The following is a 24,913-nucleotide window of genomic DNA, read 5'->3' as shown; positions in this document are numbered from 1 at the left end:
GGAAAATCCTTTCTTGGATGCCCAGAACTGAGAACCTAGGCACTTTGCCATCAGATTTGGAACTCTTTTTTTTTTTTTTAAATAATATCTACACCCAATGTGGGGCTCAAACTCATGACCCCAAGATCAAGAGTCTCATGGTTTCCTGACTGAGCCAACCAGACACCCCTGACACGCTTTCAAAGTTACTGCCTTGACCATAGGAAATGTAACAGGTATATCACATGTGTTATTAAAGCGGTAGAATCACATTAATTCAGACTCAGAAATGGGCTGAAGTTTACACTCGGAGAAGAATTGATATTGCTAGCAGGTGTGTATGATGGATGGGCTTGGCGTGGGCGCGCACTGCCTGATCCAGGGGGATGGTACAGAGGCTAGAAGGAGTGGCGCTGGGGCTGGGGGAACTTACCTGTCGGGCTGGCCCAGTCAGGTGGGAAGTGACCCACCACCTGAATAAAGATATTCACTGGGGCCTAGGGAAGGAACCCTGCCTTTCTCCAGGTAGGCATTGGTTTCCAAAGTGGTGCCATCTAGGGGATGGGACACAGTGGCTGGTTTTCCTGGCAGGACCCAGACAGGAGTCCAGCGTAAGGCAGGTTCTCACTCAGGGGCTACAAATTGAGGGGTGGGGGGAGGCCCCCAAGAGAAGACAGCTGACAAGAGCTGGGCAGAGTAGGTTAGAGTCTCCACCATACAAGCTGTGCTCTGGGTGAGGCATTCAGTCTCTGTTCAGTTCAACAGACATTTATGGACTGCCTACTGTATGCCAGGCACGGCGTGAAGCAGAGGACTGACCCAGAGACGAATATAAACAAGGAAACCAGGACAGAGTTCAGGTGGCAGAGCCCAGGGAAATCTAGCCGGCAAGAGGAAGTCATGCCCAAACCTCTGGGGTTCACTCCCCAAACAAGAAAGACTGGTTTTGAGGCGCAAGACTAATTCCAGAGCCTGGGGCTTGACAGGCCGGTCAGGGAAGTGATCGCCTTCCTGCCTTTGTCACCGCGAGCTCAGGCTCCGGGTCGGCCTAATCGGGCACGCTGAAGGCTTTGAGGCCTGCACAGGAGTGTGGCCAAGACAAGAGGAACTGACAGCCGAACAGTGACAGGAATAGTGAGCTTTCCTTTCAAGTATGTCGGCGGTACCTATTCACGGGAACGCAGTGTGTCCTCCCCTCGTGATCTTTGGGGGGTCATTAAATAAGGTTCGGTGGGACGCCCAGAACAACACCGAGGAGGCTTTCCTTTGTTACTGCATATGCTTGAAACACAACACGAGGGAAGAAAACAAGTGCCCTTTTTCCCTAACTCCGGCATGCCTGCCTCTCAAACTGGTCAGCGAAGTGTGACTGTAGGTTGACTCTGAGGGTCCCAGCCTCCATTTGGCAGATCACTGCGTTGAAGAATGGCTGTTTGTTGTGGACCCGCGGGGACCTGAGACAGACAAAGCGGTGTCCTCAAGAGAGATTTGAAAAAGCGTGTGGGTGTTTTCAGGAGCCATCGAATTAATGACTTGTGACACTTCTGCAAAGTGGGACTAGACAGTTTGGGGTCCCAGAGAGGAGGAATGTAAAATGTGGGGGGGACGAGTGGGTCGGGATTCTGACACCCCAAGTGGGTTGGTCACTGCCCTGGGCCTCAGGAAATGATTTGTTCTTCAGCAGGTGACAATTAAGTTGGAACCATTTGAAGTCCTGTCTGGTGAGTCCCCCCCTCCCCCCAGCGGACCTGTCCCCTGGAAGCGCTGTGTGAGGATATCTCTGCTGAAGCTACGCACACGTCACTGCTCAATCACAATTGGAAAGAAAGCTTTGGGTGCTTTTGGCCGTGCTCATTCTTCCCTAATCCTACACCATCAGTGCCCCTGCTTAGACTTGGACTTCAACGGGGGCGTCCTTAGACAACTGAGACGCTTTCCATTTCTTCAGGTCTCTCCAGCGTGGGGAGGAGTGGATTTGAGGCTTCCCCTGACTATTCATCGCAAGGTGTCTCCATCCTCCTTCCGGAAATCCTTTTCTAATACCATTTATTGCACACCTACTGCATGTCAGCACGGTGTTCAGTGTGTTCACATAATAATCACAGCAACCCTCATCTGGATGTGCCGGGCACTGTTTTAAGCACATTGCCTGTGTTGTCCCAATGTACTAGCATTTGGGCTATCAGTTCGTCCTCAAAACAAGGCAGGTGGCATCATCCCCATTTTACAGAGAAGGAAACTCCAGCCCAGCAGGGTTTCATTATTTGTCAAAAGGCACACATAAGTGGTGGAAACCAGCTCATGAACCTAGGTCTCGACGACAAGGCTGGGGCTCCTTCTGCCATGTGACTCAACCTTTCTAAAGTGTATGATGTACTTGTGGTCTTGGTAAACTGCATATACTAAACTGACTTTCACCCCCTAAAACTAATGACTGATCACTATTTTGACCATCCGTCGCTGTGCCACAATGCTATCATGGGCTATTGACCCATTCTCTGACTCCTTTCTTGGCTCTTCCATTGGGGAGCATGACAGCTCTGTGCAAGTCACATCTGCAGGGATGCTTGGCCTCTCCGGGCCCCAGTCTGCCCATCTGTAAGTAGAGGGCATTGGACTAAATGATTTCGAGGGTTCTCTCCGACCCCGATATTCATTCCCATGAGTTAAAATCTAACTTAAAAAAAAAAGCTAACTTAAAACAGGTAAAGATCATTTCCTTTTGGCTTAACTCCAGTGGGACGAGAAAACATCTGGTTTTCTGGGCTAGTTCTCTGCTCTAAGAGGACTTGATAAATGAGTTTGGGGTGATTGAATAATAAATCCCAACTGCACACCCTGTCCTCTGACACCCTAACCCCCCGGTTCCCGAGCTTCTGAATTACATATTTCTTTCTGGTTTTGTAAGAGTGAAACTGGGTCGAAGTCCTCTCCTCCTTGATATGTCCTTCCGCAAGGACACCCCCCCCCCCCGAGAGCCCTGCGCCAGTGCCACCCGCCTTGGCCTGGTATCCGGACTGCTGGTGGCCGGGCTCTAAGCCCAGAAGGCAGTCCTCACCGGCCTTCCCACACCCCGGGCTCTGCCTAGCCGCGGTCTCATTTTGGCTTCCTTATTTACTTTTCTCTCTCCTTACCTCGAGGTTCCTCTGCAGAGTTTGCTTCCTTGGACCCATGTTCAGGTGATCCCCTCATCATCAGCCTTTTCTCTCTGCATTCCCTTCTCGGTGGGGGGCTGTTCCCCACAGCCAAACTCTTCTCCCCATGGCGGGTGATTTTCAACTTCTCACGCTTTCCTCACCATCTGGAAAATATTCTTTGCTTCTTTAGGTTTAAATGACTTCTTGAGTATATTCCAAGACCAATCTTTCAGTCCCCCCCCCTCCACCCCTCACGGGGAGCTTTGAAACTAGGTGAAAAACAGATTCTAATACAGATAGTCCCTTATATAGTTAATGCCCACTAAATGAGATATAAATGGATCGACATCTCTCCGGTTTCTTCTCTAGCTTTTACTTCCTGTCTGTTGAAATGTATTTGTAATTAATTTCTGAAAGGCTGTTGTTCCAGAACAGAGGGGCTTCTAGGAGTATGGTGGGTGTATGTTTCTGGCACTCTCCTGGTTGAGATTTGCTCTCAAGTGGTACTGCTATGCTGACAAATATGGAAAACATTTTCCTTTAAATATGTGCATAAATAAATAAGAAGCAAATTGTTGCTATCTTTATTAAATGTATTTACAAAACTCAGCTCTTTTCACCTTTGCTTTATTTTTCTGTTCATTTATGTAAATTAAGACGGCATCTTGCATAGAAGGAACTGTTTTTAGGCCTCTTAACAAGATGGTTTTTCTACCCTGTGTTCTGGTTTGTTTTTAAAGCTATTTATACTCTTTCAATTACCCCATTTTCCCATAGTGATTACTGTGGATTATTTATTCATTTCCAAAGAAATGAGCTGATAAATCAGGGGCTGCAGACAGTACTGCCGTCTTTCCATAAGATGGCGCTCTGAGAATGTGAGCTCTGTAACTTACAGCTCTTGGTCTAACCTGGCGGCAAATTAAACTTTGGTAAAATCACTTATTTGAGGGCGGGCGGGGGGGGGGGAGTTAGTCCTTCTAAGACTTGCTCTCAAACACTTGCCACCATTCTAATGCCTAGGGGAAGAAGGAAAGTGCATTTTCTAGAAGCCTCCCTGCCTTATATCCTGGCTAACAATGTTTGAAATCAGCAGTGTGCATTTTAAGGGACCTTTTTTTTTTTTGGAAAGATTATTTATTTATTTATTTGACAGAGACACAGCGAGAGAGGGAACACGAGCAGGGGGAGTGGCAGAGGGAGAGGGAGAAGCAGGCTTCCCGCGGAGCAGGGAGCCCGATGCGGGGCTCGATCCCAGGACACTGGGATCATGACCTGAGCCGAAGGCAGACGCTTAACGACTGAGCCACCCAGGTGCCCCTTTAAGGGACCTTTTAAAGAATGGACTTTCTTCTAGAGGGGGGATTGTGATACTAACAACTTGTGCTGGTAGAAAAGCCCCTCTCTGGGTCTCAGTTTCTTCACCTACCAATGAGTGGATTGGACAAGATGATCTCTTAAGGGTGCTTCCGTTTCCAGCGATTTCCACATTTGAATTCATTGATTTCTTTCCACTACATCCTTGCTGCTGCAGCCAGCACAGAAATGGGAAGAAAAGATCGCCCAGTTTACGCTTGTTTGCCTCTCTTCCTCTTCTACAAGTGCTCTCTTTGCTTCAGCTGTCCCAAGACAAGCATGCCCAGATGTCCTGTTTTAATTAGGTTCCTTTTCTCTTTATGGCTTTTGCACCAGTACCCCCCTTCTCCTCCCCCCCAATCCTTGACCAATCTGCCTGAACAGAACCATGTCCCCCTTTTCACTTCACAAATAGGGATTTCTTGGCATTATGGCAGACATTTTTGTGCTAAGCAGATACCAAAGTGGGTAGGAAAAGGCAAAGACACCGCATGTAATATGTAAAGGTGATGCTTTTTAGATCACACGTAACATGTCCAGCTAAGAAAACTTGAGATTCTGGAGGTAGGAACTTCTCTCTTCATTTTTCTTCCTCCGCTGGCTGGTATTCATTGCCAGAACCATGGCAGAGCTTTAGGAAAGAAGCGGTATTCCTGAGAGAGGACAATTAATCTAATTAGAGATGAGTGTCACTAAGTAGATAACTCATCATTAAAATCCTCTGTGGCCGACAGCGTCCCCGTTCCTGGCGCCCTGGGCAGTCTGTGGATGAGGGTCGCGCAGTGATGGCTCGTCCCCGTTCAGAGGCTCTCATGGACCCTGCACGCCAGTGGCACAGAGGGAGCCAGTGAAAATGAAATGCTGAATTAATTAATGCAAAAGCTACGGAGACACCCCTAACCGAGTCCCTCCGGGCTTGAAGCGGAGCATGCATGTTCCATAAAATTCCCCGGGGGCACATCACATCTGCCACATTGCTATAGCCGAGGCGACATTCTCCTGCATTCATTTTCCTCTTGTCCTTAGAGATTTTCAGATGGCCTTTGGTGCTTGTCTTGTGGCGTGCTGGTGGTGGTGGTCGTGGCGGATTATTTATTTCTCTGACCTCAATGTCATATCTCCCAAGAACACAAAATTTCACTGAATAGCAATACTGTTGGATCTGTGTTTGGGAGACGTCCAGGGCGACATCGTGTATATTGCGTTCTGTAAATATGCGTTCTGTCCTAAGAAGTCACCTTTGAGGGGCGCCTGGGTGGCTCAGTCATTAAGCGTCTGCCTTCGGCTCAGGTCATGATCCCGGGGTCCTGAGATTGAGCCCCGCATCGGGCTCCCTGCTCCACGGGGAGCCTGCTTCTCCCTCTGCCTCTGCCACTCCCCCTGCTCATGTGCTCTCTCTCTCTCTCTCTTTCTCCCTGACAAATAAATAAATAAAATCTTAAAAAAAAAAACCAAGATTCTCCATTATCCTCAACAACCTCATCTCCCGCTCCGTTCCTTCTTCAGGCAGGCACTCAGGGATTGATTTAAAGATTTTTGGCATCTGAAGTTATACCATTCGCTGAGGCCTCTTTAAGAAAAAGAATACAAGGGGCACCTGGGTGGCTCAGTCATTAAGCGTCTGCCTTTGGCTCAGGTCACGATCCCGGGGTCCTGGGATCGAGCCCCACATCGGGCTCCCTGCTCAGTGGGGAGCCTGCTTCTCCCTCTGTCTGCCACTCCCCCTGCTTGTGCGCTTGCACTCTCTCTCTCTCTGACAAATAAGTGAATAAAATCTTTAAAAAAAAAAAAGAAGTCACCTTTGAGCTGGGCTGTTAGTAATGGCCACCGTAACTCTTACCAAGAAGGATTTCCCATAGGCCCTGCTTTTAATTATCTTTTCCTTCCTTTTGTTTTTTCTTTTGCCTTAAGAAAATTAACTACTATATAAAACTTCACTCGTTAAACATTAAATTATTATAAAGCTTTAAAAATGTACAAGATATGGAAGAACATAAAATAAAATTAAGAGTTCCCCAACATCTCCCCTTGCTCACCAGAGATAACTGCTATTATCATTTCTTAAAAATGTTCTGCGTCTATCTGGACACATATAAAGTACAGGAGAGTCATGCCTCTGCAGACCCATTTTTACCCCAAATGGAATCACATCGTACATTCTTGACCACTGCTTATATCTGCAACAATGTATCTTGAATTTGGCTTCATGCCAACACATACAGCTCGACTTCGTCCTTTTCACGTCTGCGTAATATTCCATTTAGGCTTTTAAGATTCCATTCTGTATTTTGTCCGGCTAAGGAGAACAGGGTAGAGTGGTGGGAAACAGAAATGGGGGAGGTATTGAGACACCTAAAGAGAGAGTGCAAGAACGCCGAGTTTTAAAACAGTGCCATGAAATTTTAGCAGCTATGGGAATCAGTTGGATCAGTACTTTGGGTTACTGCTTTGCGGAACACAGAAAATAAAGGCAAGTTTTAGGTTGAAGCCACAGGCCAGCTCCTCCTAACACTTCTGTAACCAGAAACCATGCTTAATTTACTGAAGTCCTTTGAGGATTTAAATAGCACATGGATAGAGCGGAACAGTGGATGCTATTTCAACTTTCAAAAAGTTTGGCAAGCTTTTCAACCCAAAGCTGTTTTTAAAAAATTGAGTCACCATGGGATTGGAGAGCAGTGTTTTGTCCTGGCTCCTGATCCATAGCTTGGAGATAAGAAACAAAAAAATAGAGCAAGCAATAGGGACACTTTTCCAGATGGCGGGAAAGAATACAGTAGGGCCACAAGGGATCAGCTGGGAACTAATGTGATTTAATATTTATAGGTGATTTGGAAGAGGGAGCATAGGGCAAAATCGCTACATTGGAAGATGTCTTTACACTATTCCAATGAGGATCATAAACTTTAGGAAGACGTTTGTTTTGTAGGAGCAGGCATAAAAGTGGCCGGCAAGCTTCAATATGAATAAGTCCCTGGAAATGTCTCTGGGGACACATTCCTGAAGTTCATTTCAGAAGATTTATAATAAGCCTTGCCTCTTTATCTGTGAATAGGGTCTCTGCTTCAGGCGTCAGTAGGTGCAAAGAAAGACATGATGAAGTTGCTGGTATCATCAGGAGGGAGATGGTATTTAAACAGCATTATGTGAACATAAAAGAGGAGGCTGGTAAGCTGATTGCCACAAGATATATAAATAAAGAACGCTACTTTGCGTTTCTTTAATATAGCCCCAGAGGCAACTGGTGTTTGATGGTTGGTGATCTGTGTATTCACTAATCTTCAAAGTTAAATAAGCAGAATATGTTAGGCTATCATTTCAGAAGAAATGCAATCAAATGTTCTCTTCAACTTTACTACAAAATATTTTCCTTTCCATGGGGTGCCTGGCTGGCTTGGTCGAAAGAGCACCCGACTCTTGATCTTGGTGTCGTGAGTTCGAGCCCCATGTTGGGTGTAGGGATTATTTTAAAAAAGTATTTTCCTTTTCATTGGATGCCTTTTAATTATGAAAGTCAGAACTAGATTTCCTGACCTCCTCTGCTACCACACGTCTTTTTCAAGGCATGTCCTGAATATTGGCAGATACATTATATCATGGAAGGGAACACCTAACAAAACCAGATCAATATCTTCTGAAGTTGTGGAATTTTCAGTAATAAATAATAAAGATGTCTGCCCTACCCACATCACAGTATGGTTGAGAAGCTCAAGTAAGCTGAATGATAAGAAACTGCCTTGTACAGTCATATGCAAAAACACAGTAGTATTAATTATTTATTGCATGTCATAATTTGGGATTACGAAATGAGAGGCGCCTGCGTGGCTCAGTCAGTTAAGCGTCACCCTTGAGCTCAGGTCATGATCTCAGGGTCCTTGGATCAAGCCCCACTTCGGGCTTCCTGCTCAACAGGGAGTCCGCTTCTCCCTTTGCCCCTCCCCCTCCCCCTGCTCATGCTCTCTCTCTCTCTCAGATAAATAAATAAATAAAATCTTAAAAAAAAAGAAATATGAAGTGACTAAATTCTAGGAAATTATCCATTACAAGGATGTTCTTTGCGGCATTGTTTTATTAGCAAATTATTAGAAATAACTCCATTTTTCATCAGGGATTGGATAAATAAATTATGATATAGCCATACCGAAGAATAAGGACAAGACAGCTATTTATGTTCTGACATGGAAATATGTCCAAGATATATGTTAAGTGATAAAAAGTTGCAAATCAGCATGACTAGTATGCTTCCAATTTGGGTTAGAATTATGTGTTAGTAAAAGTGTGTGGAAACCCCTAGAAGAATATATATCAGACTGTTAGCCATGCTTCTCTCTTGGAAGGATGGGATGATGGGGGAACTTTTACTTTATGCTTTGTTTATTTCTGTACTGTTTAAATTGTTTACAATGAACATTATTATTTTTGTAATTAAAAATACAAATAAAAGAAATACGAATTTGCCCTTAACGCACCGACTATCCTGTTGTAATTGGGGGGAAAAAGTGTTTCAGGCAAGGGCAAATTTATACTGTACATGGCTTGGGAATGCCTCCTGAAAAGAAACCCAACTCCAAGGCCTACAAGAAATAGTGGGAGGAGGCAGTGGAGGAGAAGGAAGAGGTAAAGAATATACAAGCGTCTTTCTTTTTCCAGTGAGTAGAGAGCACACTCAGAGTTAAGGTCCCTTCTGCGTGTTCCCCTGACTAAGACGCAGGACCTCCCTTAACTAAGTAGCTCTCATCACTCTGAGTTGCCAGTGGCCCTTACTCTTCTGGACGCCACAGTAGATCCAGAACACAATAAGGGAGGGGACTTTGTCTGTCTTGTTCATTGTTGTATCCCCAACTCCTTGGGGGGGAAAAAAAAAGGATGTTGAATTAATGTTTGTTGACTGTTGAAGGTTCTCCATTGCAAATAGACTCTATCTGGAGTTGTTTACTTTTGCACCATAGGGTCATCCGCGGTTTAAAAGGCTGAAGAGAGCTTGTGGTCAGCTTGACCACTGGCATCAAGTATAGTCAGCTTTTATTTTGCTTGGGACCCTCCTGTGACAAACCTTTTCTTTACCGTCCCCTTTCCAGATACAGCCAGAAGGCAGCGAGGAATGGCATGAAAAATCAGTTCAACCTCCATGAGCTGAAAATGAAGGGCCCCGAGCCAGTGGTCAGTCAAATTATTGACAAGCTGAAGCACATTAACCAGGTAAGTGGTAAATTGAACAAAAATGGAAATGGGGAAAAAAAATGAGGGATGGTCAGTGTCCGCTGTTCCAGTTGTGTTCTTGGGCTTTTGGAGAGGCAGCCGTTCTTCATTTTCTTCAAAGATTCTCTCTGTTGGGGCGCCTGGGTGGCTCAGTGGGTTAAGTGTCCGGCTTGTGATTTCAGCTCAGGTCATGATCTCAGGGTCATGAGACTAAGCCTCAAGTCGGGCTCCATGCTCGGCGGGAGTCTGCTAGAGATTCTCTCTCCCTCTGCCCCTCCCCCCACTCATGCGCGCACACGCACACACTCTCTCAAATAAATAAATAAATCTTAGAAAAAGATTCTCTCTGTTAAAAAGGACTTCTGACTCTTGTTTTTTACTCCATTTTTATTTTATTTTAGGTTTATTTATTTTTTTTAGTAATCACAACACCCAACATGGGGCTCGAACCCATGACCCTGAAATCAAGAGTCACACACCCTTCCAACTGAGCCAGCCAGATGCCCCTTCATCCCAGTTTTAAATAATAAAGAAAATATCATAATATTAGAGAAAGCTTGGAAAATGGAAAAATATTTCTCACAATCCCATCACTCTATCCTGTTTTCATTTTTAGCTGTTCTTTTCTAATATTTGTTCAGAAAACCACACTCACACAGGCTTGTTACATAACTGGAACCACACAAGTGATTTATAGTTCTTAAAATTAACACTACATTGGAAACACTTTTTCATGTTGTCACAAATCTTCATATTAATCATTTTTTTGTGGCTGCCTAAGATTTCTTTAAGTATTCATCATGATAATCAGCTTGCTTTTGCTGGACATTGAGATTGCTTCAGATTTTTTACCATCATAAATAAAGCTACCTCTTCACGCGTGGCGCTTTCTCCTGATCTTAGATCATTTTCTTAAAATATTGGTGTTATCAGGTTAAAAGATATGAGCATTTTAACGCATGTTTCCAAGTTGCTTTCCAACGGGAACGTGTATCAGCTTTCACTGCCACTAGGAAGATACTAGAAGACCAACTTCACTGCACCCTTGCCAACTTCTGACTCACTGCCATGCACAGAGACACCCACAGATTCCCTTGACCTGTACACAGAGTTTTTCCTCTCATGAGGAGTTTAGTAACTAAGACACAAATAGAAGTTAGTTGTACCATCTGCTTGTGATTGCTTTGTGGCCACAATAAAAAAAAAATGCCACCAAAAGTGCCACCGTATACCAGAGTGACACCACGGATCCTGGCACCACCAACTTCTATTTGTAGCCTAGAAAGAACTTAATGCAACTAAAATCCTTATGCAGGGGCAGAGGTTTGTGTATGAAGACACTGGCGTGGCTTTATTTTTTAATATGAAGATTAGCAATGACATTTTTGTGGTTCTTAGAAAATGTTTGGAAGGGCTTTCTAATAGTGGTATATTTCACTGCAAATGGCTTTGTGAAAGTATTTACAACACACTTGGGTTTGGCTCCTCCAGTGCCTAATTAAGTGCTCTGCACTCAGTGAGCACTTAATAACCAGTTGTTAGTGCTGCTGAGCACATGATAATGGAAGTCGCTGCCTGAAAGACCCTTCTCTCTGTAACTCCCAACCTCACGAAGTTCTGCAGAGCCTGGCTAGACGTAGTATGATTTCTCCAGAATGCGTCTCTGAAGGGTTCAGAGCACAGTGTAAACCACTTCTGTGGAGGTGTAAGGGCATGCTACGCTTCACCTGGGGACAACAGCAGTCATTGTCCTCTGAATAATTTCCCAATTATCTCTAGCCAGCTCTATCTGGGGGGCTCCACTCAACTGGTTAGACCCCCCCCAACACACACACACACTGGTGAGGCCAGACTCTCAGGCTCCATCACTGTGCCCCTAATCCTAAAAGAATACTATCAACAGATCTCTTTGGTCAGTGGACCTGAAGGAACACCTACTATGTGCTCAGCCAGGTGCCAGGGCCTTTGGGACCCACAAGTCTAATGCTCTGTATTCATAGCTTCCTTGGAAGGACGCACAGGCAGAGAATGTGCTTTCAGATAGAAGGCAGCCTGTGATGAAGAGCCAGAGGACGCTGCCACTCATCCATTCTGGCTGGCCGGCCTGAGGTGGGCGGGGCTGGGACAAGAAGCATCGCAGAGGGTGCCAGCGCCCAGAGCTGCCACGAGCAATGAGTAGGTAAAGACAAAACCAGGGAGTGGCAGGCATAAGAAAGATCAAAGGCCTGCGGGTGTACTCCCCAGTGGAAAAAGGGAATGCCATATCATATCAGACGTGGGCTTCTATGTGATCCAGTGGTCACTAAAAAATACAGCCTTGTAGCAAAGACGTTGAGGGTTTGATACTCATACTGTGGGGGACCATGTGGGAGTGTGGGAAGAACGTGGGCTTTGGATCCAGATGGATATAGAACCAGATACCAGATGGTATAGAACTTTGGGCAAGTCATCGGACCTGAGCTTTAGTTTTCTCATCTCTAGTACAGAGAGATATCAAAACCTCTCTTACAAGGTTCTTGTGAGGATTAGAAATTTGATCTATACCCCCATTATAGAAAGCTTAAATATAATTATAGATATAACATATTTTATGTATTACATATTTTTACCTATATACACAAATATATATAATTGCATATGCCCGACAGACAGTAAATGGCAATTAAGATGATTATAATTCAGGATTTTCTCTGTAGGCAGGACTTGAGTTTGAAAGGGAGCATTAGTCCAGTACTTTTTGCCAGTCTATCTAACCTGCTTCCCCAATTTTGTGCGATTGTAGATCCCTTTGATGTGTCTCTTCTTTGCTCTCCCATGTTGTTTCCTTCCGTCCCCTTTCTCTGACTTCCAGCCCCAAAAGCTGAAACCAGTTCATGGGTAGGGAGGTGTATATTATGAGAGTTGAAAAAGGCACCATTACAATTTCTTTCTCCCACCTCTGCCGTGAATATGTGTGTATGTGAACATTTTTGGTTCCCTTACAAATACCGTTGAGCAACCAATTAATTCTCATTGATAGACCAGTTTTACCTGTTTAAGTAGAGCTGTTAAAATTGCTTGGGCTCCAAACACCCACAGTGACTTCTTTTTCTCATCTGTCTTGCTTTACATAGCCCAAACACATTTGTTTTCAGACCTTCAATAAAATTCCTAGTTTGGCTGTGATTCAATCTGAAAGTGAGACATTTTAAGAAAGTCAAAGAAGAACGTTACAATGATGATAATGATGGTGAAGAAGATGATGATGATGTGTCGTGTTTGTATAGCACATAACCATATTTCAAAGTGATTTCATGTTCTAAAAGTCTAACTGGTTGTACTGGGAAAAATAGTCAACCTGGAATGGTATAAGATAGAGTCCTGTCACAGAATCAGTCTTTTCAAGAACTCATTGTTACCTTTGGACATTATTTAGTCCTTACTGACCCCTGTGGGTAAGTGATATATGATCATTGTCCCTTTTTTATAGCTAGAGAAACTGAGGCAGAAATCCACCGAAGGCTGAGTGGGCATGCTGCCAAAACATCCAGTGAGTTTGGTTGAAAATTCGATCAATCATCCAGATGTTGTTTCCTGTACACTGCCAAACATCTGGATTCACTGAATGCCTGACTAAACTGACCTAAAGTTTTAGTGATTGGAACTTGATAGAATCGAGTTAACTTGCCCAAGTTCACATGTAAGTGAGTGGTGAGTCCAGGAGTGTAATGGCTATTTTCCTAGGCCCCTTGCTTGGGGCTGCATCTATTAAGCTATAGTAGGATGCTCTAACATACACATCTGTAAATGCAGAGCTACCTACTTCTCTCTGTCTATGCACGTATGCCCACGTGCATCCATTCAGATGGACCGTAGCTGGGCCATTTATGAGCACTTCCCAAAATAACTCTTCACTTTCTTCCGTAGCAATTCTCAGCTGCCTCCTTTCAGGTTATAGTTGCTGTTGATAGCGCTGAAAATAATATACTCACTAAGGGAATAAAGTAACATTATTTCCATATTGACAGTCCCATGGTGTAACCTTGAGGGGATGGGTTCAGGGTCAGGCCCGGGCCCCTTTCCTGGGAAGGCCTGCAGGTGTGGAATGGCCTCCCCTCCTCCTTCCAAGCCAGAGTTCATGTGTAACATTCCCACGATTGGAAATGAGGACCTTTTTATTTCCTTTTCAGTTTCTAATTTGTGCAAGGATTTATTGTCTTGTGTTAGCAGAGCAATTGAACTCCTTTAAGCCCTCAGTGTCAGTTCTGAAATTTGCTAGGCAATATTGCTTTAAATACACACACACACACACACACACACGTTTTGTTTTTATTTTTGCCTGGAGAGAAGACCCCCCAAATACCAAGAATGATCACAATACATTCTTACCCAGATGATACTGTGGGCCATTTGCCCTCTAACCCAGCTCTGTTGGTGACATTTTCTCTCTCTTTAAGAGTAGCTGTGTAGTTAGTGTGAATTCAGTGGTCCCTGAGCTGCTCTCTGTTATTCTTCCCCAGGAAAATCTCGCTGTTTATTGTTTTTCCCCAGTTTCAGTTCCGGTTCAAATGGAATTCCAGAAATTGTTTCCCTGCCTGTTGTAAACAGTTGAAAAGCTCTGACACCAAATTTCATTCAAAGTTGGATAAAGTCTCATCTGTTTGGGATGGTTGAAATGTCCTGCTGAATGGTGGGGGAGTGGACGAGATGGCCTCTTAAGATTCCTTCCAGCCGTGTGATTCCGTGATTTGTGACTCAAGGTCAGCCTTTAACCCAGCACCCTCTTGTGAACAAGTCTTGTGACTTTATTCTCTGCTCTGCCACTCTTTTTAAAACACCCTGTTCCCAGGTCACCCCTTTCTACTTTGTAACCTCTCATCTTTTCAGAGATTGTTCTCTTCCCACCAGTCCTCCAGCCTAGGCAGATGGAACTTCAACTTGCCCTTCCCTGCCCCGCCCCCCCACCCAATTCTTCTGTCCTACTGCCTTGTTCCCATTAGGCTATGAAAACATTAAATTAGAAAACCACTTTTGCATTTATCACCCCTAAAGTTTCCCTCCTCTGGGGCCAGATAGGTGACCGGTCTTCGGATCAGGTTAGCCACGTGACTCCATAGGAATGATAATAATTCTGCCATATAATGGCGCAGCGCGGTTCAGTTTGTAAAGCTCTTTCATGTACATTAGATAAACTGATCTTCACAATGGCTCTGAGAAGCAGGCATCATTACCTCCGTTTACCAGATGAAGAAACGAGGGGCACGGGAAGGCCAAGTGAGTGACAGATCGTAAGTGGGAGGCCTAGACCTAGGATCTAGGGCCGCTGATTTCTGGCTGTGCGCTCTTGCCTTCTGCTTCTTGGAAGCCACGCCCCACCTTGTGCTAGACATAAAGGACATGTACATGTACACGAAGGCAGATGGTCAAAGAAGAATTTGACATGTAAGCAGACAGTGGGACAGCGCCATTTCCATCCCCCTCCATAAACACCTGAAAAGTATTTTTAAGATGCCTGACAGATGACTCCAGTATCGTGAAAAGGTGCTGGCTGCTGAAATAGAAAGTTAAAATTTTTAATAAGTTAATTAGTAAAGTTGTTAAGTGTCAGAGAGGTTCTCAGGACATTCCTTAGCATGTGATTCAAAAACAAAATCTGGAAATGCATCTCAGGCATGATAGAAAACACTCTGAGGAACTTTTTTCAGAGTCTTCCCACAATAAAACCAGCGAGAGTCGTAAAACACGGGCCTAGTCCGATGGTTGCTAGAAAAGCCAACACTGATCTAAAATGTCGAAATAAAAGGAGAGACCTTTTGAGAGGCAAATATAAATAAAAGACCTTTCCAAATGGAATTACGTCCCAGTATCTGTCACACTTCTTCACATACAAATAGCGTGGCAGAACTTTAGGAAGGGCCATTTCCATATGGAGCCAGAATGTGTGTGTGTGTGTGTGTGTGTGTGTGTGAAAGACAGAGTATCTACAATGGCGTGTTAACAAGAGCCAGTGAATGACTTCTGAGTTACAAAAGGACAATGTGAGTTGGTCTTTAAATAGCAGACCTAGACTCTGTGGAGCTAAACATTATTTCATGAAGTAAAAGGGAATTAGCCGATGCATTCCAAAACACATTTATCATTAAAAAATCTTCTGTCATTTTGCTTAATAGCCTGAAAAATAATTACGATGTCTGGTGGCTTTGGGGAGCATGTGTTTTTAATATCTTAATTACTATGTACAGTTTAATAACACTGCACCAAGAAGAATTCCCAAGTATTTCATATTAAATTTATTGAAAATGAGCTATTTGCTATATTTAGAAAATATAGGACTAAAGGTACGTAAATTGGCCCACGTATTTTAGTCCTTGCATATGAAATGAAATTACTCAAATAAAATGGAAGATGAGTCAGGAGTGGTGGGCCAAAATGTTATTGATAGCAGTATTGGGGTAATCTTGACTTAGCAATGAAGGGAAATACGATATCTTTTTTCACTGTAGTATTATACTCTGTTGAGTGTTTTGTTTTAGTTAGAAGTATTGAACGTGTCAGGGGCACCTGGGCAGCTCGGTTGGTTGAGTGTTTGACTCTTGGTTTCAGCTCAGGTCATGAACTCAGGGTCCTAGGATCGAGCCCTGCAGCGAGCTCTGTGCCCAGCAGGGAGTCTGCTTGTCCCTCTCTCTGCCCCCACTCTCGCTCTCTCTCTCAAATAAATAAATTTTTTAAAAAGGGGGGGGACACCCAGGTGGCTCAGTTGGTTAAGTGTCTGACTCCAGCTCAAGTCATGATCTCGGGGTCCTGGGATCGAGCCCTGCAGCAGGCTCTGTGCCCAGCAGGGAGTCTGCTTGTCCTTCTGTCCCTCTGCCCACTCATGCTCTCCTCTCTGTCTCTCTCTCTTAAATAAATAAATACATAAAATCTTTGAAAAAAATGAAGTATTGGACGTGTAACCTGTGGAAAGACAAGCTCTACATATGACAAGAGAATTCTATCAAATTGTAAAGGTGACCAGATTTACAAAGTTAGAGATATAGTTCCAAAATAGCTATGAAATCCATGAGGTCTCATATTCTATTCCTATTTACCTCCTGGCCAAATGCAACACATTTTTTAAAAGATTTTATTTATTTACTTGAGAGAGAGTACGTGTGCACACACACCAGTGCGGGGGAGAGGGGCAGAGGGAGAGGAAGAAGCTGAGCAGGGAGCTCTCCTGCTGATCCCTGAGATCATGACCTGAGCCTGAGCCCAAGATAGACACTTAGCCAACTGAGCCACCCAGGCTCCCCTGCAACACATTTTTAAAAAAATAAATAGTTTCTGGGGCGCGTGGGTGGCTCAATCGTTAAACGTCTGCCTTCGGCTCAGGTCGTGATCCCAGGGTCCCGGGATCGAGCCCCACATCAGGCTTCCTGCTCAGCGGAAAGCCTGCTTCTCCCTCTCCCTCTCCCTCTCCCACTCCCCCTGCTTGTGTTCCCTCTCTCGCTGTCTCTCTGTCAAATAAATAAATAAAATCTTAAAAAAAAAAATGAGTACTGGATTCTTAAATGTAGTGAATAGCTATGATATATAAAAGATATTAGAGGGACGCCTGGGTGTCTCAGTCGGTTGGGCGTCTGCCTTCGGCTCAGGTCATGTTCCCAGGGTCCTGGGATCAAGCCCCGCATCGGGCTCTCTGCTCCGCGGGAAGCCTGCTTCTCCCTCTCCCGTTCCCCCTGCTTGTGTTCCCTCTCTCGCTGTGTCTCTCTCTGTCAAATAAATAAATAAAATCTTTAAAATAAATAAATAAATAAATAAATAAATAGTTTCAAATGGTTGCTCTCTACCCCCATAAACCTTCATGTATGTTCAAATACTGTTTGAGAAATTCAGAGGTAACTTTTCACCCAGAGAGATATGTATATATATATAATATAAATTCTCTGTTTCCTATAGCACCTAACATAGTGTCACGTACAGAGTAGACATGGAACATACACAACATTTTGGTGATCAGTTTATTCAAAGGACTCAACCTTGGCTACTCAATTTATTTCTGAATTTAGATTCAATTTAAGGCACTCCTCACATTCGACATTGAACCAGCTTTTGTGCCAAAGGGCAGGGTTACATAAGTGCAGGGTTATAGTTAGCAGGGGCCTTTAGGCTTAGTCCAACCCTCTGGTTTTACCGATGAATAAATCGAAGGCACGAGAGAGAAATGACACGTCCAGAGTCCTACTACCAGAAAACAGCAACGCCGAGCCCAGGAGAGGAGCACAGTAGTATTTTGCCATGCCATCGCTCGGCTGCCAAAGGCTCCCGTGTCAGGCGAGACGTGCTTGCAAACACACAGGCACATTTTCCTCTACGGTCCTCCTGAGCCCGGCAGAAGCCCACACTTCAGCAGTTCATCTTTGGAACCAAAAGCAGAACAGCACGAGGCAGGAACTTGCTAATTATTTATCCCTCCTTATGGATATTAACCAGTGTTTGGTCACAACGAGTACACCTTGGGGCCGTCACCTCCCTGAGCCCATGGAGCAGTGGCCCGCGTGGCACCGAGGGGGATGGGCGCGTCTGCTGGGATCAATGAACCCAGAGCAGGAAGAGGTAGCAGGACCTGTGGCTCAGAGCCTTATACGCCCCTCTCCTCCCCCCCCACCCACCCTAGGTCTGCCTCAGGCTCCCATCCACGTTCAGGGGCCCAGTCATCCTTTCGCTCTAGGGCTCTGGATCTCAGCTCCTCCACCTTCCTGGGCCCCCCTTTAACAGTTTCTCTTAGTGCGTCCTCCCTCCTTCCAGAATGGCAAAATTAGCATCCTATTAGTCAGTGGGTTCCAGTGCCAGTTAGCTCAGTTGTTCAGGCAGTGTATTCAGATTGGTCTCCATAGGGAGTAGAGATGTGGGAGACGTGCTTGGCGGGGTTGTTCTGAGTCCCCCATTCCTATTTTAACCGGAGCTGCTACAGTTTTAAAATCTGCTTTACATATCTGTCTTCTGAGTAAGATTTCCCTTACACAGAGGGTTCCGACTGCTAACACAATAAAAATCTCAGGGTGCCCTTGAAGCTGACATTAAAGGTTTAAGCCCATATGAGCCATGTTTTCATGCGAGCATTCATGCAACGGATCTCCTAAATATCTACAACCTTCAAGGCTGTCACAGAACGCCTTCCAGTCCCCGTTAGCCACCTCCTAAAATGAACTGTTGGTTAAAAGGGGGACCAAATGGGCGCGTGTGAATGGCTTGGTGGAGATATTATTCCTATTGGAAGTGATGTTCCTGGTGGAAGGCCCATGTTCTTTGAAGCTGAAGACCAACACATCTCAGTTCTCCTTGCCCGCGCCATTAGGATTCTGACAACATCCAATGGAAATAAAACTAGCTTGTCTATACAGAGCAGACACTTTTGCCCCTGGATGGCAGCCCTTTCTTCATTGGCTCAACCAAATGTTTGGCCTCCGTCCTGGGTGTGCCCAGGGTTATTTGAGACCTAACCCTGTGCTGTAAACTTATTTGACACATGACCAGAGATGTTTCCATGTTCTGTGTGGGCTCCATGTCAGTACTCAGTAAAATGTAAAATAACAATGATGGAGTCAAGTCTGTATCCCTAACTATATGCTTGTCTTGGATGGCAGCTGCAGTGATTTTGCATAGCAATTGTTAAGTGGAGTATTTCCCGCAGATTTCTAATTAATGTCAAAGTGAAAAATACATTATTAATATGCACTGGAAGATATCGGATAGTTTCCTAATAGGGTTAAAGTATGATCTTCTTTGTTTAATTAGTTGATCTGGATATTATTTTCTTCATAGTCCATATTCTGCTAGGACGTCACTTTTCAGAGTAAAATCTGTTCTGCATTATGGGCGAGCAGTTGACAAGACCAAAAAAAGCTAAGAGAATTACTATCGTGGTCTGCCATAAATAATGAGGCCCAAGTTTACATCAGTTATATCCCAGGGCACTGAAGAGTCTTCTGGTTATTATCATGGTATCATTGTTAGCAAATTTTGAGTCATCACAACAAACAAGAAGAGCCGAAAGACTGGAGAGAGACCTGATTTTTTAACCTTACCTTTAATAAGGGGGTAGAGGGGCATCTGAGGGACTCAGTTTGTTAAGCATCTGACTCTTGATTTCAGCTCAGGTCATGTTCTAGGGTCATGAGATCGAGCCCAGTGTTGGGCTCCACACTGCTGAGCGTGGAGCCTGCTTAAGATTTTCTCTGTCTCTCTCTCTCCTTCTGCCCCTCCTCTGCACTTGCTTGCTCTCTCTCTCTCTCTCTCTTTTTCTAAAAAACATAAGGGGTAGATATTGAACTGTGGATACCACAAATCAGGGAGCCTGGTATCACATCTTAGTAAAATTCTAGATTAGATTCTTGGAGAGCATGAGCTTTTAGAAGCCACCATGATGATGCCTAGGAGCCACTGTGGGCTCACTCAGAACAAATCAAGCCATTTCCCTTTATGAGTGTGTATGTGTGTCTGATTTTACTAGATCAGGGGAATGGCACAGACATGGCATACCCACATTTCAGCAAGGTGTTCGCCAGAGATTCCTCTGATCCTTTTTAAGCAGGTGACAAGTAATGTTGGCTAAGTGATCATATAGTTTAGTAAATGTATAGCTAATTAACCATCATATCTGAAGAATATTTTCTTAACATATCAGTGTCAGCCTGGAGAGAGGAGTTTAGTTGTTTGCTTTGTACTTGACCCCTATCGCCTCAAGTTTTTACCAGTGACTTAACTGAAGACAGAGAAGGCATAATTTTCATATCTAGTGATGGCATGAAGCTACGTAAGGTTAGCTAATACTAGATAACACAATCAGGATCCAAAAGTATCTCAGCGGGCTGGAATGGCAGAGAAAATTAGCAAAGTGAAATGTTACAAGGATAAATGCAAAGTGTTCCATGTAGATTCACAAACTTGACTACAAAAGCACAACTGGGGAAACCCAGCTTAGTAGACATCTTTGTTTTTAATTACGATGGAAACAGCAATAAGGAGCAATGAAATCTTCACTGACCCACAAGAATATATCTCTCAAATAGAGTGATCACTTAGCAGCTCTTTGGATGTTGTGGCCATTATTGGCAGGGTGAAGGGGAACATATATGTACGTGTGTGTTGGGGTGGGAGAGGGAGGGGCATGGAAGTGAGTGTCTGGGAAAATATTCTCTATTCTGTTTAGGGGTTCAAAAGGACTGTTTTGGGATTATAATGTTCACTGCTCCACCTGAGTTTTTGTTAAACTAGTACTACCTGCTTTAGTTGTTAAGTCTTTTTTTTTTTTAAAGATTTTATTTATTTATTCATGAGAGATAGAGAGAGAGAGAGAGAGGCAGAGGCAGAGGGAGAAGCAGGCTCCCCGCGGAGCAGGGAGCCCGATGTGGGACTCGATCCCAGGACTCTGGGATCATGACCTGAGCTGAAGGCAGATGCTTAACCGACTGAGCCACCCAGGTGTCCCATAGTTGTTAAGTCTTATTGGTGTGTGATTTAAGGTCGGGGTGAAAAATCTGGGAGCCACAGCACTGTGTAATCTAGTTTGGGGAAAGTAACAAAGATCTTAGAACCAAAGATAGATCTCTGCTCAAATCTCAGGTATGTCACTTTGTGATTGCCTAGATTTAGGCCAAATTATTTAACTTCCTGGCACTCAACTTTCCTAATCTGTGAAATGGGTATACTATGATCTATCTTGAAGGGTTAGTACAAGTGTTAGAAATAGTACCACTCAATATGTTGTAGCTACTCTTTTTCTTCGTATTATGATTGTATGAAGAGTTAGCATAAAGGAAAATCCATAAAGGGAGTGACCTTTTGATTGGCTTATCTATGCCTCAGTTTATCAGTTTCTGGAATGGAAAGACTACAACTTTTCTAGTTTAGATTGTTACTTAAATGATTTAAAATTCTAAATATAATAATCTAAATCCTAAAGATTCTTGGAAAAATATATCTAGCCAACCTTCGACAGATTTTTGAACTATTTAAAGTTCAGTTTGGCTCAAAGTAACTGAATGGAAAATGAAGAGGATAAATTTTTAAAAATTTATATATATATGTATATATATATGAAGAAGTGTGTGTTTAAATCAAGGTCTTCAGATTTTCCCAAGTTTGAACTCTGCCCTAAAGTGGAGGATCTATAAATAGGCAGTCTGCCCTTAGAGATCTTACCACATGATCCAGAAGTCCCATTTTATCTTCAGCCCCACCAGGACCTTTCATGGAAGGATGGTATCAAGTGAAGATACTTCAGAGCTATAAAGTCAGGGCAAGTTAATCTGCATTCCTTTTGCATTTTGCTCTCTGGTTGAAGATGGTGAGAGGTTCCTATATTTAAAACCCGGCTGACATGATATCCTTATTGGCAGATGTCTCACAGGAGGTATTTAGAATGATTCTGAGCAGCATATAACATGTTCGTGAGTGTGTGTGTATTTCACATGCCGACAGAGCAGAAAGAATTCACGGGGCTTGGGACTACTGAGCTTTCTTGAGACACCATCACTCTCAGCTGTTGGGGTGATGTCACAGATGCCAGGAACACTGACTAGGCCCCAATTCCCAAAGTTCTATTTTGCGTTGCAGAGCCTAAGGCAGACAGACCCAGTCCATGGGCTCTACCATCAAAGAAATTTGGAATTTGTTAGCCACAGGCTGGGACCAGCAACCACTTGTTGTCTGGGCAAAAGGAAAGCTGCCCCCTGCTGCCTGAGCCTTTGTCCCTGCCTGGGATACCATGGAAAATGGGGAAGGAATCCAGACTCATTAATGAGCTAATACAAAAGATGAAGCCAAGCTAGAGGCAGTTCATTAGCTGCATATGGATTCTTGAGGGCAGTTTGAAGGATCTCTGGATCAGGACCCAGTGGCGCTGTAGCCTCTTGTTTGCCAGACCCAAGTAGAGGATGAGAGTATCCCTGTGCGAAGCAATTTCCATATTGCTGATTTCTTTTTTAGGGAATGCCATTCCTTGGGCTATTATGTAGCAAATTGGCTGATCAATAAATACAATCTGATAACCCACGGTACAAATTATTGCTAAAGCTACCGGTTTCATTATGAGATGCTGAGATGGAGCTCAGCTCTGAGCTTCTACTTGGTTGAATGGCATTTGTTCTTGTCTGTTGTTCCTAGAATTCACTTAAATCATGACTACTACTTCCTTTTTTAAAAGTTTTATTTATTTAAGTAATCTCTACACCCAGTGTGGGGCTTGAACTCACGACCCTGAGATCAAGAGTCGCACGCTCCACCGACTGAGCCAGCTAGGCACCCCTAAACCATGACTATTTCTATGATTCCTTTCAAACTGATACTCATCATGCAAGAAACAAAGTAAAATATAATGCACATATGTATATACGCACACACACATATGATATATAACTTATATATCATATATATAAAATCTCCTCACCTTTTATTGAGCAGTTAGTTATTGCATGTCTATGTTGCGGATAGTGCCGAGTTTGGTGGGCTCTCTTGATAAAGACTTAGACACACTTATCGTCACATATACATATATCATTGCCATTTGCTTTCATTTGTTCAATATTGAGCAGCTCTGTGTGCCGAGCACTAGGGGACAGTGATCCAGACAACTTAAATCCAATCCTTGCTTTCAAGGAGGAGGATGAAAACATCTGTACATAACTATAATCCAAGGCCTAGCGTAAGTGTCATGAGAGAAATAGAAACCAAGGACTATGCTGGCCCCGAGAAGGGAAGGATTAATTCCTACCAAGGGTATTAGACAAGACTTCAAAAATAGGTAGCCTTTAAGCCAGGCTTTGAAAGACGAGGAGAATTTTGACAGATAGCGGTGGGAAGAAAGGATCTTCCTGGCAGAGGAATGTGGCATGAGCCGTGGCACAAAGACATGAAAGTATATCCGTAAGGAGCCTTAGTCTAGAAGAGTCTGAACTTTGTTAGCAGTGGAGAGCCGGTGAAGGGATTGGAGGAAGAGAGTGGCATGGTTAGACTGGTGTTCTAGGATGTTAACTCTGCCAGGAACATGGAGGGAGGTCTGGAGATGAGAAATTGGAGGCAAGGAGTCAATTTAAGCTTGTAGGGTTTGCAGAGCAGAGAAGGAAGGCCCGTTATTAAAATTCATTAACCTTCCTTTCCAATGCCTGGCGGAGCAGGTTAGGGGATGAGAGCTGCTCTAGCCCCCATGTCTGGCCAATCATCTTTAGGTCATTAATGGGGACATAGGCAGGGCTGTAGCTTGCAGTGGTCTGGGTCTCAGACGAGAAGGTAGCATGGTGTGACCTTCTCAAAGCAGACCAGTACCGTATCCGGGTCCCATAGCAGAAAATTAAAAGAAAATTCTAGTACCTCCGGAGATCTGTCCCTCATTGAACCCTAAGGAGAAGTTCTCACAATGTAGTATTTAGATTCCCCGATGAATGTGTTAACTATTACTTTTTAATCAATTCGTCATACACTTTTTTTAGTCAGGATTCCAATTAAAAGTGGCTCCTTAGCTGTTGAATGTTGAGTGCCATCCATCCGTTCACTGAAGCCTCAAAAATTACCGAAACTGTGAGAAAGACTGAGAGAGATTATAGTGTTTTTCTTCAGCTGCCACTGTGGGTTCCTAGATGTGCTGGGTTTCGTGATAACCTCACAACGAGGAGTGGGGGAACCCGAGGGAAGCAGTGAGTGTTCACCTTCTCCAACCTTCTTAAAACACATTTTCCCATTTGTTATCAATTCCTGTGTTTTTCTAATTATGGCAGCTACTTGCAGTTGGTGCTCTTTCCCTAGAACGGTCTCCAGGAACTTTATAGGCTTTCTCTCTAGGACCCTGCTTGTGAATTTTACCCAAGCATATGCCGACCGTGAGCTGACCTGACCTGTCCCCAGGACCGGCTGGCTGGCACCCGGCCCTGCTCTTTGTCCCCACCGCGCCGGTCCTGCACCCTTGTTGCTCAGAGCAGATGCTAAGAAGGCAGATGAGGTGTCTCGTTCAGACAGGGTAGAAGCTTGTTTATAGCACTTCCACCAAGGGTAGCGTCTTGTCTGCCCCACTCCTCACCATCTCTTCTTCTAGAATGGTGCCTGGCACAGAGCAGGTGACCGGTAACTCTTGCATGAATCTGGGAAGGCTTCTGTTCCAATTTGTGACTTGGCTGTTTTCCTCCAGCCTGTGCTGCTATTGTATTTGGGAAGCAGATAACTCGTTTCCTAGTTTCATACGTACACAGGTGGAGGGAAGTTTTGCTCCAGAATGGATCCTCAGCATCTCA

The 24,913-nt window shown here is 44.2% G+C and overlaps 1 protein-coding gene across 1 annotated transcript in view; it reads left to right on the top strand.

Annotated features, from left to right (window-relative positions):
• GPC3 (glypican 3) overlaps positions 1-24,913 on the top strand; it is a 415,107-nt gene that overhangs the window by 305,287 nt on the left and 84,907 nt on the right. Inside the window, exon 6 of the mRNA XM_035008798.1 lies at positions 9,551-9,671. Within this exon, the coding sequence (XP_034864689.1) occupies positions 9,551-9,671 (121 nt within the window). The remainder of the gene's footprint in view (positions 1-9,550; positions 9,672-24,913) is intronic.

This window comes from Mirounga leonina, unplaced genomic scaffold (genome assembly GCF_011800145.1).
Source record: "Mirounga leonina isolate KUSES-001 unplaced genomic scaffold, KU_Mleo_1.0 Mir_101664, whole genome shotgun sequence".
NCBI classification, from domain to species: domain Eukaryota; kingdom Metazoa; phylum Chordata; class Mammalia; order Carnivora; family Phocidae; genus Mirounga; species Mirounga leonina.
This window is presented reverse-complemented; position numbering and strand designations above follow the sequence as displayed.